Here is a 17,403-nt window from a genome sequence, read left to right as displayed (position 1 = left end):
TACCTCGCGCTCTTTTTCTTCTCCTTTTCCTCCGCAGCTTCTTTCTGTGCAGTGTTCAAGCTCTCTGCATCCGCCAGATTATCCACAGCAATGGCCAAGAAGACATTGAGCAGAATATCTGTTGTGTGTGAATTCAGGAAGCCAATCGCTCCGTGTACAGCTTGTCCCTGTGAGTCATCCTTCATTCAGAGCTTCTGTCATCAACATAGGAAGTCGCGGGAGCCGCACCACATTGTCACCTTCTGGGACGCCTCTTGCCCAAATTGGAGAATGTGCTCACGAATCTGAATTTGCCAACCAACACTGTACTGTTGTATGCGTGTAAGCGGAACTGCAATGGTTACCACTGATTTGTAAGTTATAGGGGTTCTCCGAGATTTTTAGAATAATGGCCTATCCCTACGATAGGCCATCAACATCAGATTGGCGGGGGTCTGCAGTAGCTCTAGCGGGGGAAATAGGCACTGAAAATACATAGCTCTGTCTATTGGTGGTGGACAATGCTGGTTACTGCGGTGAAGTGAATGACAACCACACAGAGTCTGGTGCCGGAGCGACTGCAGAACATCGCACTTACCAGCAATCCTAAGGATAGGCCATCAATAGAAAAGTCCTGGAGAACCCCTTTAAAATATTACAGATTTTAAAAGGGTTTCAGAGTTTACAATATATATATATACTAAATATACAATATTTCTCAGTCTAGATGTTAAAGGGAACCTGTCACCGGGATTTTGTGTATAGAGCTGAGGACATGGGTTGCTAGATGGCCGCTAGCACATCCGCAATACCCAGTCCCCATAGCTCTGTGTGCTTTTATTGTGTAAAAAAAAAATGATTTGATACATATGCAAATTAACCTGAGATAAGTCACGGACAGGACTCATCTCAGGTAATTTGCATATGTATCAAATCGTTTTTTTTACACAATAAAAGCACACAGAGCTATGGGGACTGGGTATTGCAGATGTGCTAGCGGCCATCTAGCAACCCATGTCCTCAGCTCTATACACAAAATCTCGGTGACAGGTTCCCTTTAAGGATACAATGTCTAACAACCAGAGGCTTTTTCAATGGGGTTGTCAAGAAACAAATCCCTAAGGACCAGCCTATCTTAGGCCTCTTTCACACGGGCGTTGCGGGAAAATGTGCGGGTGCGTTGCGGGAACACCCGCGATTTTTCCACGCGAGTGCAAAACATTGTAATGCGTTTTGCACTCGCATGAGAAAAATCGCGCATGTTTGGTACCCAAACCCGAACTTCTTCACAGAAGTTCGGGCTTGGGATCGGTGTTCTGTAGATTGTATTATTTTCCCTTATAACATGGTTATAAGGGAAAATAATAGCATTCTGCATACAGAATGCATAGTAAAACAGCGCTGGAGGGGTTAAAAAAAAATAAAAAATAATTTAACTCACCTTAGTCCACTTGATCGCGTAGCCGGCATCTCCTTCTGTCTCCTTTGTTGAATAGGACCTGTGGTGAGCATTAATTACAGGAACAGGAGCTTTGATGACGTCACTCCGGTCATCACATGATCCATCACCATGGTAAAAGATCATGTGACGTACCATGTGATTACCGGAGTGACGTCATCAAAGGTCCTGTTCCTGTAATTAATGCTCACCACAGGTCCTATTCAACAAAGGAGACAGAAGGAGATGCCGGCTACGCGATCAAGTGGACTAAGGTGAGTTAAATTATTATTATTATTTTTTTAACCCCTCCAGCGCTGTTTTACTATGCATTCTGTATTCAGAATGCTATTATTTTCCATTATAACCATGTTATAAGGGAAAATAATAATGATTGGGTCTCCATCCCGATCGTCTCCTAGCAACCGTGATTGAAAATCGCACCGCATCCGCACTTGCTTGCTTGCATTCACTTCTATGGGGCCTGCGTTGCGTGAAAAACGCAGAATATAGAGTATGCTGCGATTTTCACGCAACGCACAAGTGATGCGTGAAAATCACCGCTCATGTGAACAGCCCCATAGAAATGAATGGGTCGGTATTCAGTGCGGGTGCAATGCGTTCACCTCACGCATCGCATCCGCGCGGAATACTCGCCCGTGTGAAAGGGGCCTTACATTATGCAGGCGTCCAAGGAGGTCTGTCCTTAGGATAAGCCATCACTATGTGTTTGGTAGAGGCTTGACTCCCACTAATCAGCAGAAGCAAGGGGCCAAAAGCACTTAATGATAGCCGCTGCTCTGGCGGTGGATCCGCTGGAGTTATGAAGAGGCGCCGGCCTCCTAGGCTCCCTTGCTGTCTAACATTTAGACCATTTTCTAAGCCTAAGGGCTTGTTCACATGTCAAACTATGTGACTATGTCTTTATAAAAGAAAGGATACAGTTACCACAGATAAACAGTATGATGAAGTATACACACACAATCATCCCTGAAGAAGATGGCCCGCCATACGCCATGATCCCATCATACATCACAGCGTTCCAGTCTTCTCCTGTTAGGATCTATAATAGAAGACAATACGATTTCAGATTACCATGACATTAAAGGGCATCTGTCAGCAGTTTTGTCCCTATGACACTGGCTGACCTGTTACATGTGCGCTTGGCAGCTGAAGGCATCTGTGTTGGTCCCATGTTCACATGTGCCCGCATTGCTGAGAAAAATGAAGTTTTAATATATGCAAATAAGCCTCTAGGAGTAACAGGGGCATTACCATTACTCCTAGAGGCTCAGCTCTCTCTGCAACTGCCACAATCTCTGGACTTTGATTGGCAGGGCTAGATAATGAAGTCAATCAAAGTGGAGAGGGCTCGGCAGAGCTGAACCTCTAGGTGTAACGACAACGCCCCCATTGCTCCTAGAGGCTCATTTGCATATACTGAAACATCATCTTTCTCAGCAATGCGGACACATATGAACATGGGACCAACACAGATGCCTTCAGCTGCCAAGTGCACATGTAACAGGTCAGCCAGTGTCATAGGAACAAAACTGCTGACAGATGCCATTTAATGAGGAAGCAGATGAGTATTATTTACAACATTTACTAACCACAGCAATTAGGACACATATAGTTCAGAACTCAGTGGTGGATTATAATAAGTGCGGTATAGGAGGCCGCTCAGATACCAAAGTGCCTAAGGATCTGATGCACACTGAGGTTCTGTCGCTGTTTTTGTTGCAAACCGCAGCATGAAATGCGACAAATGTGCAGGATCTGCAGAAGGACCAGCACAGATAAGCTCAAATGACCATATGTATGCAGGTCCTGAAGACAGAAGGCAAAGCAGCAAGTAGGCTCCACAGAGGAGGAACGTCAGCTGCTGTGCAAGTGTATGGGTTCTGGGGTCTGTGCTTAGGGGGGGGTCTGCATTTAGGGGGCCTGGTGTGTTGCTATATAGGCTTAAAATGGATGCAGACACAAGTGGTCAAAGATGTTTCCACAACAAACTCCATAGTTGCCAGGAGAAGTCCTGATGGTCTGGGCCAGATGGAGAAGAAAAAGAAGGAGAATGCCTACAATCAGAGAAGATGTCACCTGTGAATCACTGGATTTGTTATGGAGCTGTCACGTCTCCTGAGATATTTGTTTTAGCAAATACTTTCATTCCCAACTGGGTGTTACCACCGCTCCTGCTAAGTCCTGATGACTGAACATTGTCAGTGTGTGAGGACACCAGCCTTTGACAAGGGGAATGGTAACGCCTAACTGTCAATGCCAGCGCGAAAAGGCGGTGCTGGATATGGCATGGAAGGGTGGCAGTGAGGAAGAGAACCAAGTTTTGGAAACAGCCCAGGGTCTATCCACCGCAGTATGAACCAGTACCATTAGTTGTAGAGGAATGCCACACTACAATACAGAAACTCCACTTAAAACTCTATCTGTGAGTTTTTTTGCTGTCAAATACTTTCCAAAGAAACTGATAATTTGGAAATAACTTGACGCTTGTTCCAGTACTTACGGTACGTAACTCCCATAGAAAGCGCGGCGTGCACGGACAGACCCCTCTCCATTCATTCTCTGCCTGGATGCGGTAACTAACAGCAGCCAGGCGGGATAGGGTTGAGGGGCTACTGTTCTGTGGATAGGCGGGGTCCTATCAATCGGACATTTATGGCATATCCTGTGAATATGCCATAAATATCTACGTAGGGAATACCCCTTTAATGTGTACAGTTTATACACTGAACTCGATGATAGAACAGTATGCCCCCTCTAGAAAGGGAGTCATCATTTAACTCTTTAATACCATACATTTTCGAATGTTAGTGACCAATTTTTTCCTTTTTAAGACGCGTCCTGGAGGTGGTTGATTCATTCCGAGTGGACGCGCCGGCGCGTCCTCTCGCGATGGCCGAGATTTCCTGTGAACGCGCGCACACAGGCGCGCGCGCTCACAGGAACGGAAGGTAAGAAAGTGGATCTCCAGCCTGCCAGCGGCGATCGTTCGCTGGCAGGCTGGAGATGTGATTTTTTTAACCCCTAACAGGTATATTAGACGCTGTTATGATAACAGCGTCTAATATACCTGCTACCTGGTCCTCTGGTGGTCCCCTTTGTTTGGATCGACCACCAGAGGACACAGGCAGCTCAGTAATATGTTGCACCAAGCACCACTACACTACACTACACCCCCCCCCCCCCCCGTCACTTATTAACCCCTTATTCACCCTTGATCACCCCTGATCACCCCATATAAACTCCCTGATCACCCCCCTGTCATTGATTACCCCCCTGTCATTGATCACACCCCTGTAAAGCTCCATTCAGACGTCCGCATGATTTTTACGGATCCACTGATAGATGGATCGGATCCGCAAAACGCACACGGACGTCTGAATGGAGCCTTACAGGGGCGTGATCAATGACTGTGGTGATCACCCCATATAGACTCCCTGATCACCCCCCTGTCATTGATTACACCCCTGTCATTGATCACCCCCCTGTAAAGCTCCATTCAGATGTCCGCATGATTTTTACGGATCCACTGATAGATGGATCGGATCCGCAAAACGCACACGGACGTCTGAATGGAACCTTACAGGGGCGTGATCAATGACTGTGGTGATCACCCCATATAGACTCCCTGATCACCCCCCTGTCATTGATCAACCCCCTGTAAAGCTCCATTCAGACGTCCGCATGATTTTTACGGATCCACTGATAGATGGATCGGATCCGCAAAACGCACACGGACGTCTGAATGGAACCTTACAGGGGCGTGATCAATGACTGTGGTGATCACCCCATATAGACTCCCTGATCACCCCCCTGTCATTGATTACCCCCCTGTCATTGATCAACCCCCTGTAAAGCTCCATTCAGACGTCCGCATGATTTTTACGGATCCACTGATAGATGGATCGGATCCGCAAAATGCACACGGACGTCTGAATGGAGCCTTACAGGGGCGTGATCAATGACTGTGGTGATCACCCCATATAGACTCCCTGATCACCCCCCTGTCATTGATTACCCCCCTGTCATTGATCAACCCCCTGTAAAGCTCCATTCAGACGTCCGCATGATTTTTACGGATCCACTGATAGATGGATCGGATCCGCAAAACGCACACGGACGTCTGAATGGAGCCTTACAGGGGCGTGATCAATGACTGTGGTGATCACCCCATATAGACTCTCTGATCACCCCCCTGTCATTGATTACACCCCTGTCATTGATCACCCCTCTGTAAGGCTCCATTCAGACATTTTTTTGGCCCAAGTTAGCGGAAATTTTTTTTTTTTTCTTACAAAGTCTCATATTCCACTAACTTGTGTCAAAAAATAAAATCTCACATGAACTCACCATACCCCTCACGGAATCCAAATGCGTAAAAATTTTTAGACATTTATATTCCAGACTTCTTCTCACGCTTTAGGGCCCCTAGAATGCCAGGGCAGTATAAATACCCCACATGTGACCCCATTTCGGAAAGAAGACACCCCCAGGTATTCCATGAGGGGCATATTGAGTCCATGAAAGATTGAAATTTTTGTCCCAAGTTAGCGGAAAGGGAGACTTTGTGAGAAAAAAATAAATAAAATCAATTTCCGCTAACTTGTGCCAAAAAAAATAAATTTCGATGAACTCGCCATGCCCCTCATTGAATACCTTGGGGTGTCTTCTTTCCAAAATGGGGTCACATGTGGGGTATTTATACTGCCCTCGCATTCTAGGGGCCCTAAAGCGTGAGAAGAAGTCTGGGATCCAAATGTCTAAAAATGCCCTCATAAAAGGAATGTGGGCCCCTTTGCGCATTTAGGCTGCAAAAAAGTGTCACACATCTGGTATCGCCGTACTCAGGAGAAGTTGGGGAATGTGTTTTGGGGTGTCATTTTACATATACCCATGCTGGGTGAGAGAAATATCTTGGCAAAAGACAACTTTTCCCATTTTTTTATACAAAGTTGGCATTTGACCAAGATATTTATCTCACCCAGCATGGGTATATGTAAAATGACACCCCAAAACACATTCCCCAAATTCTCCCGAGTACGGCAATACCACATGTGTGACACTTTTTTGCAGCCTAGGTGGGCAAAGGGGCCCACATTCCAAAGAGCACCTTTCGGATTTCACAGGTCATTTACCTACTTACCACACATTAGGGCCCCTGGAAAATGCCAGGGCAGTATAACTACCCCACAAGTGACCCCATTTTGGAAAGAAGACACCCCAAGGTATTCCGTGAGGGGCATGGCGAGTTCCTAGAATTTTTTATTTTTTGTCACAAGTTAGTGGAAAATGATGATTTTTTTTTTTTTTTTTTTTTTTCTTACAAAGTCTCATATTCCACTAACTTGTGACAAAAAATAAAAACTTCCATGAACTCACTATGCCCATCAGCGAATACCTTGGGGTGTCTTCTTTCCAAAATGGGGTCACTTGTGGGGTAGTTATACTGCCCTGGCATTCTAGGGGCCCAAATGTGTGGTAAGGAGTTTGAAATCAAATTCTGTAAAAAATGACTAGTGAAATCCGAAAGGTGCTCTTTGGAATATGGGCCCCTTTGCCCACCTAGGCTGCAAAAAAGTGTCACACATCTGGTATCTCCGTACTCAGGAGAAGTTGGGGAATGTGTTTTGGGGTGTCATTTTACATATACCCATGCTGGGTGAGAGAAATATCTTGGCAAAAGACAACTTTTCCCATTTTTTTATACAAAGTTGGCATTTGACCAAGATATTTATCTCACCCAGCATGGGTATATGTAAAAAGACACCCCAAAACACATTCCTCAACTTCTCCTGAATACAGAGATACCAGATGTGTGACACTTTTTTGCAGCCTAGGTGGGCAAAGGGGCCCATATTCCAAAGAGCACCTTTCGGATTTCACTCGTCATTTTTTACAGAATTTGATTTCAAACTCCTTACCACACATTTGGGCCCCTAGAATGCCAGGGCAGTATAACTACCCCACAAGTGACCCCATTTTGGAAAGAAGAGACCCCAAGGTATTTCGTGATGGGCATAGTGAGTTCATAGAACTTTTTATTTTTTGTCACAAGTTAGTGGAATATGAGACTTTGTAAGAAAAAAAAAAAAAAAAAAAAATCATCATTTTCCGCTAACTTGTGACAAAAAATAAAAAGTTCTATGAACTCACTATGCCCATCAGCGAATACCTTAGGGTGTGTACTTTCCGAAATGGGGTCATTTGTGGGGTGTTTGTACTGTCTGGGCATTGTAGAACCTCAGGAAACATGACAGGTGCTCAGAAAGTCAGAGCTGCTTCAAAAAGCGGAAATTCACATTTTTGTACCATAGTTTGTAAACGCTATAACTTTTACCCAAACCATTTTTTTTTTACCCAAACATTTTTTTTTTATCAAAGACATGTAGAACAATAAATTTAGAGCAAAATTTATATATGGATGTTGTTTTTTTTGCAAAATTTTACAACTGAAAGTGAAAAATGTCATTTTTTTGTAAAAAAATCGTTAAATTTCGATTAATAACAAAAAAAGTAAAAATGTCAGCAGCAATGAAATACCACCAAATGAAAGCTCTATTAGTGAGAAAAAAAGGAGGTAAAATTCATTTGGGTGGTAAGTTGCATGACCGAGCAATAAACGGTGAAAGTAGTGTAGGTCAGAAGTGTAAAAAGTGGCCTGGTCTTTCAGGGTGTTTAAGCCATGGGGGCTGAGGTGGTTAAAGGGGTTTTCCGAGATTTTCTTACTGATGACCTTATCCTCAGGATAGGTCATCAGTATCTAATCAGTGGGGGGGTCCCCGCCGATCAGCTCTGTAAGCGTCGCGGCCTTCTCTCTGCTTTTCTTAGGCCGGTGATGACACATTCATGGGTCACGTGGGCTAGGCGCAGCTCAGCCCTATGGAAGTGAATGGAGCTGAGCTCGATACTGTGCACAGCCGCTATACAATGTATAGACCTGTGCTGTACTTGGTATCGCAGCTCAGCTCCATTCACTTCTATGGGGCTGAGCTGCGCCTGGGTCATGTGACTGATGAACGAGAAGGCCGCGGTACTCACCGGAACGCCAGCTTACCAAGCACAGGTCCATACATTGTATAGCGGCTGTGCACAGTATCGAGCTCAGCTCCATTCACTTCCATGTATGGTATTAAAGAGTTAAATGATGACTCCCTTTCTAGAGGGGGCATACTGTTCTATCATCGAGTTCCGTGTATAAACTGTACGCATTAAAGGGGTATTCCCTACGTAGAGATTTCTGGCATATTCACAGGATTGATTGATAGGACCCCGCCTATCCACAGAACAGTAGCCCCTCAACCCTATCCCGCCTGGCTGCTGTTAGTTACCGCATCCAGGCAGAGAATGAATGGAGAGGGGTCTGTGCGTGCACGCCGCGCTTTGGTGAGCTGAGAGAAGGCTGTGGCGCTCACAGGAACACCGGTGCCTTCTCAAACAGCTGATTGGCGGGGGTCCCGGGTGGAAGACCCCACCGATCATATACTGATGACCTATCCAGAGGATAGGCCATCAGTAAAAAAAATCCTGGAAAACACTTTTAACTGTCGTATTTTAAAAGCCATAGATATTTATTTTTCTTTTGATATAGACACGTGAGAGTTGCTTTTTTGGAGGGTGAGTTTTATTTTTTAATGGCACCATTTCTGATTACATATAATTTATTGATTTGCATTATTTTTTTTATTTTTTTTGGGGGGGGGGTGGATTCAAAGAAAAAATACTGCACCATTGTGTTTTTTATTCTCACTGTTTACTGTAACATGTTAACTGTAGGCAATGACCATTGCAACAATTCCAAATATACTTTCATGTTTATTATAAAGTACCGTAAACAAATTAACATTTTTTTGGAGGGGGGGCTTCTATTATTTTTTTATATAAAACTTTATTAAACTTTGTTTCACTTTTTTTTTATCCCCAGCACCCCTATCCTCAGGATAGGTCATCATTATCACATCTGGGGGGGGTCCAGGTCCCGGCACCTCCGCCGATCAGCTGTTTCAGGCAGCCGCTGCGCTCACTGGAGCTCTGGTTAGCGATGCAGGCTCCCGGGCAGCTTTCCAAGGACAGCGCCGTACATTGTATAGTGGCAGTGCTTGGTATTGCAGCTAAGCCCCATTGACTTGAATAGAACGGAGCTGCACTGAGGCCATATGATCGATGTACGGTGATGTCACCGGCCTAGGAAGAGGCTGCGGTGTTCAAGGCCTCTGCTAACAGCTAATCAGCGGGGGTCTCGGGTATCACAACCCCCGCATATCTGATACCGATGACCTATCCTGAGGATAAGTCAAAAATATATTTTCCTGGTCAACCCATTTAAGTCAACAAAGAAAGCAATCTGACAAAACAAAACAAAACAAAAAAACGCCTGCCGTATCGTGCGCTTGGTTTAATTATCTCTTGAAAGCTTCCATCTTTGTGTGAAAGAAGCTGAAATTAAAAGCATTGTACTACAGGTTAGAAGCCGGCGCACAAAGGAATTAAACCCAAGATCTGCTCCATTAATCAGACGCCTCTAGCAGCACAAGAGCAGCCGACACGGAATCTGAGGCAGTCACGTTCTGCCATCCCTCAAATAAACACGCCGATAGTACAATAGCTATATAAAAAATAAAAAAAAGCGCTATGTGATATTCATCCTCATTCAGAGGCACAAAACGGCTCTAAAAATACACAATGCAAAACAAAATGACAAAAGGAAATTATTTACGCGATACACCAAGTATTTAGCGTGTACTTAAAAGAAAGTACAAAAACGTGGCATCGCGGTGATGAATGGCTCCAATGTGCGGTGACACGAACCCTTCTGCCGCCTGAGATGGAACGTGAAAGAGCGCCCCCACACTACCTAAAGGGGCCCATACGCATCCGATTTAAGCTGGCCGAACCTGGCTGGATGGCCATTAATGGGAGTGCCTCGACTATCCCCTGATGTTAGGGCAATGAAGCATCAGCCATGTTGGATTTTAACATGGCCAATCCTTTGTTTTCACAAGCTGCCATTAGAAGTGTACACTTGACTTTCAATGGAGTTCATGACGGATCCGTCTTGGCTATGTTAAAGATAATACAACCGGATCCGTTCATAACGGATGCAGAGGGTTGTATTATCAGTAATGGAAGCGTTTTTCCTGAACTCTGCCGGATCCAGCAAAAACGCTAGTGTGAAAGTAGCCTTAAAGGGCATCTGTCAGCAGATTTGTTCCTATGAAACTGTCTGACCTGTTACATGTACGTTTGGCAGCTGAAGGCATCTGTGTTGGTCCCATGTTCATATGTGCCTGCATTGCTGAGAAAAATTAAGATTTAATATATGCAAAGGAGCCTAAAGTCATTGAAAGTGCAGAGGGCTCAGCAGTTGCAGAGAGAGCTGAGCCTCTAGGTTTGATGGCAACGCTCCCGTTGCTCCTAGAGACTCAATTGCATATAGTAAAACATCATTTTTCTCAGCAATGCGGACACATATGAACATGGGACCAACACAGATGCCTTCAGCTGCCAAGCGCACATGTAACAGGTCAGCCGGTGTCATAGGGACAAATCTGCTGACAGATGCCATTACATTTTTTCCATGGGATGTGATAAACTATAGTTCAATTATAGTTTTCTTTTTGGATGTATTCATAGACTTGTGGTCCCCAACCTGAGAAAAAACTAGATATTGTTATTTCCATCTCTATCTAGTTCACCATCAAGGGATCTCTACTGACGGCTGGCAAGCCAAATCTGGAAATGATTTCCATAAAAACGGATAAATTCTTGGTCCAATCTACAGGATCTGACAGCCAGAAACCCCACATACCTGGAATACCGTCAGGAGGGACTGGGGGAAGTTATCGAAGGTGCTTCTTTTCGTCTGCGTTTCATCAAAGTTAAACTTGCCCCCGAATAATTGCATTCCAAGAAGAGAGAAAATGATGATGAAGAGGAAAAGAAGGAGCAATAAGGAAGCAATGGATTTCATGGAGTTTAAGAGCGATGCTACAAGGTTGCTGAGGGAAGCCCAGTGCCTGGAAAAGAAAAAATGAACGTGTTAGCAAACAAATGGCAAATGACACTAATGGAGAAGACCTAAGATGAGCGCGGTCGTCAGGATACCTGGTGACTTTAAAGATCCGTAAGAGTCGGACACATCGAAACACAGATATCCCCAAAGGTGACATAATCTCCAGCTCCACTAGGATGGTTTCGGTGATGCCGCCACACACCACAAAGCAGTCAAAGCGATTGAACAGAGAGACAAAGTAGGCTTGAAGGCCCAGGCTGTACATCTTCACTAACATCTCACAGGTGAAACAAGCCAGGAGGACTTTATTGGCGATGTCTGGAACACAGAAACTTAATGAGGACCTCACAACCACCGCTGGTAAAAACTGCGGGTGAAATATTAATAAAACAGAAAAAAGTAAGCAGCAAAATGAATCATAAAAAAGAAGAATCAGAGGGTGCAAGTTCTCAAAAGACCACCGGACCAGGGTCCACTATGAGAACATAAAAAAATAGAGGCAGAACTCCAACAAAAGTGAAAAACGTGGGGGGTCTTCGGCTTTCACACCAATTTTTGGTGTATTTTGTTTGCATATTTTGTCACAAAGGGGTTTTGCGGCAAAATCTGCAACTTTTCCCCACCCATGTGGCGGGAAAAGGAGGCGTAGCATGGGTGGGGAAGAAGAGGGCCGGCCCGTCTCATTCATCATTTTCCACGCCAGTTTATGGCATGGAAAATGGCCTTAAACTTCGCCAGCAAAAGAGCAGACGTAGTTTAAAGCAAGTTGTACGGCTGGCGGCACCTAGCGCCAAAGTTATGAAGAGGCCGTCACAATTTGTAGTTTTTCAAGCCGCCATTTTGGGGTACACATGACCTATTGATTAGCTTTGATTAACTCTTTTTTGAGGGGATGGCAAAAAAAAAAAAAAAAACAGCAACACTGCCACTGGGTTTTAATGGAGCTGTGTTGGGGCTTGATTTTTGTGGGACGACTTGTAGTTTTCATTGTTATTTTGGGGCACATAACAATGTTTGAGCAATTTTCAGTCCGTTTTTTATGGTGGTGAAAAAAGCAAAAAAAAGGATTCTTTTTTACAGTGTTCACCGTATGAGATAAATTACATGATAGTTGTGTAGTGTGGGTCGTTATGGACATGGAGATACCAAAAATGCTTTTTTTTAATGGAAAAAGGTGTATTTTTCAACATGGATCTTTTGATCGCTTCTATAATGAACTGTACTGCTTATGCAGTGCAGGGTATTATACTGTAAGTGCTATACTAAGAGTCACCAGCAGGGTGCACCAGAGGCATAGCCTGACACGGATATATTGCAGGCAGTACTGGGGCCTTCATTAGGCCCCAGGCTGCCGTGTGAATACATTGGCATCTTGTCACTTTTTTACACCAAAAAAATAAAGGAGATGGCACTTGATAAATATCCCCCTAAGTGCAATATAAGCCGGCCGTCATCTTTTTCCTTTTTCCTCATCTTCAGAGATTCTGAACTACGTTTGGTCAGTTGTCTGGGACCCGATCAATAGTAAACTAATGGAGGGAAGCAGCAGGGATGAAAAAAAAAAAAGAAACTTATCAATGTACTGTATTGGATTGTCACTGTCCCCAAGCTGCCCTGGTGACAGATTTCCTTCCGACAGAGTATAATGGTAAGATAATGCACAATTCAGGACGCCAGGAACACATGGTAGAGCAGATGAACATAAGACAATATTATAAACAATAGTAAATGAGAAAACTGATCATCTAGATTCTTGTACCTTGTATTTGGGTCAGCCACTCAGGCTGATTGTAGTGCTCCGATGAGATAGTCAGTGTATTGAGAAAGACCAAGATGATAACTAGCCAGTAAAAGGACACAGATTTCACTGCAGCTCGGCACCTTCTCCGATTAAACCGGTTCCACCGACGCCAGCGTCGACTATGGGGCAGAGGAGCAGAAGAATGGTAACGAATAACAACAATAGCACCAAAACTAAACCAAATGATGGCGATGTAACGTAAAAGTAAGGTAAAAACGACATAAAAAAAACGTTAATGCATGTGAACAGATGGAACGTAAGGACCAGGCAGTGGACGGGAAGATAGACCACATGGATTTCCAGTTTGTCCTCTTGCTCCCGCAGCTGCCCACATTCACTTTCCATGGCTGTTGGCCAAATGCTTGTTCAGCCGAAAGCTATCCCTCCCAACCCCCTAAAGCATATGCATGTATTGTCAATAGGGATTGGGGACAGATCTCTCGAGAACAAAAGAATAGGACATGCTGATATCCAACATGTCCGACCCTTTATCCGCTGTCGAGGGAGAGTCAGGACACAACCCTGTACACATTAGGTAGTGAACCAGTCCTGCTGGGCTCAGCTGACATTCATTTAATGTGCATTGTCACTTTTTTATTACATTTTATCTGCTTGTACAATTTAGATTAATATTGTCGGACTGACCCACCCCCCTCCTCGACACATGGCGGATGGGAAAAGGAAATAGGGCATGCTCGCGGCTATTCCCTGAGTGTGAACATTTAGGCTACCTGCACACGGATGCGAGTGGACGTGCGGAAATTCTACATGAATTTCCATGCATATTTCTGTGCGTTTCCGCCCCAAATCTGCACAGAAAGTGTTAGGCCGCTTTCAGACGAGCGAGTGTCACACTCCGGACTCGCAGCGCAGCACCCGTCCTGAACTTCCAGCACTGCCGGGGTCGCATAGTATTATATGGACTTAAGATGCTATGTAACCTCTAGAGGTCTAGAATGTATTGGATAAGGGCTAGTTCACACGACCGTTGGTGTCCCGTTCCCGTATTGGGATCCGCAATACACGGGCACCGTTCCGTTGTCATTCCGCATCACGGATGCGGACCCATTCATTTCAATGGGTCCGCAAATCCATAGAGGCGGAACGGAAGCACGGAACAGAACACTATGGAAGCACTACGGAGTGCTTTCTGGGGTTCCGTTCCGTGCCTCCACACCGCAAAAAGATAGAACATGCTCCCATGTTCCCATCCCCATGTGCCTGCCCCACGGAAGGTGCACGTGCATTGCGGACCGGAATTTGCGGTTCACAGCAAGGGCACGGGACACCAATGGTCGTGTCAACGAGCCCTAACATAATGCTGTCAGTGTTATCCAGTACATTCCAGAACTGTAAGAGTTACATAGCATTATAAATCAATATAATGCTATGCAACACCCGGCAGTGTTGGGAGGCCAAGACGGGTGCTGCGCTGCGAATCTGGAGCGCGACACTCGCTCATCAGAAAGCGCCTTACTTGTGGATTTTGTAGCAGATTTGATGCAATTTTCCCATAGATCTCACCCTTCTATTGAAAAGGGTGAAATCCGCACCAAAACTCGCACAAACAATTGACATGCTGTGGATTTCAAGATCCAAAAGGCAGGTCAATTTCCTCATGGATGGAAAAAAAGCAAGTGTAGAATCAGACTCACGCATGCGCTGCGGTTCTTACCCTGGACTAGGATCAAGTGCTCAAGGTACAGCCCGTGATCCGGGAAGTGGCCGATGCAGGGGATAGCGGCGTATCTTGAATAACCCCTTTAATATCAGTTCACACTCAAGGAAAGAAGGAAGAGTTCCTTCCCGACAATCTGCTGATTACTTAGCGGGGGAGAAAGGTGCATTTACATGTAGCGATCTCCTCCAGAGTATGGGGAGGAGCGGTCGCTAATGCTGTCGCTCTTCCCCATACTGTCTCGTTGCTTCCCGACAGCAGATCGATCTGCCAACGCACAAATGATCCAATACCGATTAACGAGCATTTTGTTCGTTCATCGGGTAATCGGCGGTGCATTTACACCATCAGATCATAGCGTTACTATATATGCTCGTTAGCGATGATCTGTTCAATTCTCGGCCTGTGTAAAGGGCCCTTCAGGGCAATCAAATCTAAGAACGGATCTGCGCGCTGACTCATAGAGAGCGGTCTTCAGCCCTCTATGACGTCCGCAACCCCAAATAGGGCAAATAAACAGGGGTTGTCCAGATAGGATACCGCATTTAAGTTATAGATAAGAAAAGTAACAAAAAAATGAAAATGAAAATGAAAGCAGTTTTGGTAAAGGGTAAGAATCACCTTTACGGAATTTCACGTTAAGAGTTAAACTTTCAATCCAGATAATGCGTGTCTTGCACAAACATACCTGAATTTAGACTTGGAAATGGACTGACTGCAAGGAAAGAAATAAGACGAGATTGTCAGCACTTTGCCAATGCGAAGCTAGACACATTAAACCTGAATATGAACAGACCCCTGGGACACGGTCAGGTGCGGCACAATGCTCCTTGGAAATGAGTCGCAATGCTAACCTAACAAGGACATTAAGGACTGCAATAAGCATGTGATGGAAGGTAGAATTGTATAGGTCTTGGTCTATCTGAAGCAGGAAGGGACAAATGGGAAGAATAAAAACATTATGGCCTTCTGTATCACAGCTGTACTGCCAGCAGCAACCAATCAGAGCTCAACTAAAGAAAATGTAAATGATGGTTTTGTATGGGCCTCAAGGTCCCATGAACATATTGACAAGATCGTTAATTATCAGCTTCAGAGAATCAAACTGAATTGAATTATCACACAGATTTCAGCAGGTACAGTATTCTACACCGAAATACTTCATACATGCATGTGATGGGATTTTGGCAACCTGTTCCCATACATCAGAAATTTTCTTTGGAGCTCCGATGCTACTGCATGAAAAATCTGCTGTGGAAGTAAGCGGCATGTTACTTATTTCGGGAAGAAAACACAAGGACTAGCCTTATGACAATTGCGCCAAACTGTGTAGGAACCGCTACATAACTCTTCTGAGACAGCAGTTTAGCGCCACTGTCTCAGACACCTAAAAAATTGGAGGGGCTGTCCAAATTCAACAAAAACTCAGGCAGCACCTTAAATGTGATAAAATAGTGAAAGAAGAAACACTTCCTGCACCGCTGATGTCATCTTTCTGGCTGCAGCAGTAACGTGCCATACGCACAGGTTGCGATGCAATCAAGCACTAGCCTCAGCAGTATACTGGACGTCACTGCAGAGGCCATTGATTGGCAGCAGCATTGATGTGGTGTGCAAGGAGCATCATCGCTACACCAAGGAAAATGAATGGGAAGGACCGGCAAGCGACAATGGAAGTGGCAGGGGAGAAAAGCGGTAAGTATCTCTTCTTTTGCTATTTTATCCCATTTAGAGCCGATTTTTTGTTATTTACAATATTCATCTGACAGGTTAGATCATGTGGTATTTTTATATAGCAGGTTGTTACGGACGCGGCGATACCTAATATGTATACTTTTTTTATTTATTTATGTTTTACACAATAACAGCATTTTTGGATTTAAAAAAATCATGTTTCAGTGTCTCCATATTCTGAGAGCCCTAGTTTATTTTTTATTTTTTGGGCGATTGTCTTAGGTAGGATCTCATTTTTTGCAGGGTGAGATGACGGTTCGATTGGTACTATTTTGAGGTGCATATGACTTTTTAATCGCTTGGTATTACACTTTTTGTGATGTAAGGTGCTTTTTTGATGTCACCAATGCCGGAGCATAAAGTAGGGGTCCGGTTATCAGTGACTTCCGGACCCCTGCCGTGGATCGGGCGGGCGTAGCTCCTGCACTCGCCCGATCAGCGCGCCGTACATTAAGTCACGTCCAGTTGCGTTAAGGGGTTAAGGACCCCATGCCCACTTGGACAGAGCCTGTGTGGCAGTATATGGAGCTTGTATGACTCTTTCAGTACAGAACTATTCAGGTTCCAATAACTGCCCTATTGGATCTGTTGAGGCTGTGTGTATGGAGCTATTCATCCCTAGAAGCTATGCTTGGGATGATGGATTTGTGATGGATTTTGGTCCAAGACAAGTAATGAAGTATTGAAATTAAAAACAGAACCACTAATAACTGTGGTAATAACTGGTTTCCAATATTGATGAC

At 44.6% G+C, this 17,403-nt stretch overlaps 1 protein-coding gene across 9 annotated transcripts in view; it reads right to left on the bottom strand.

Annotated features, from left to right (window-relative positions):
• CACNA1D (calcium voltage-gated channel subunit alpha1 D) overlaps positions 1-17,403 on the bottom strand; it is a 368,921-nt gene that overhangs the window by 121,732 nt on the left and 229,786 nt on the right. For 8 of the 9 annotated variants that reach the window (XM_040408273.1, XM_040408281.1, XM_040408272.1 and 5 more), the window contains exons 11-16: positions 15,615-15,641; positions 13,207-13,367; positions 11,540-11,765; positions 11,244-11,451; positions 2,360-2,480; positions 4-118 (exon numbers count right to left, since the gene is read on the bottom strand). In XM_040408273.1, the coding sequence (XP_040264207.1) occupies positions 4-118; positions 2,360-2,480; positions 11,244-11,451; positions 11,540-11,765; positions 13,207-13,367; positions 15,615-15,641 (858 nt within the window). The remainder of the gene's footprint in view (positions 1-3; positions 119-2,359; positions 2,481-11,243; positions 11,452-11,539; positions 11,766-13,206; positions 13,368-15,614; positions 15,642-17,403) is intronic. The other variant, XM_040408275.1, reaches the window with a different exon arrangement.

This window comes from Bufo bufo, chromosome 9 (genome assembly GCF_905171765.1).
Source record: "Bufo bufo chromosome 9, aBufBuf1.1, whole genome shotgun sequence".
Taxonomy (NCBI): Eukaryota; Metazoa; Chordata; class Amphibia; order Anura; family Bufonidae; genus Bufo; species Bufo bufo.
This window is presented reverse-complemented; position numbering and strand designations above follow the sequence as displayed.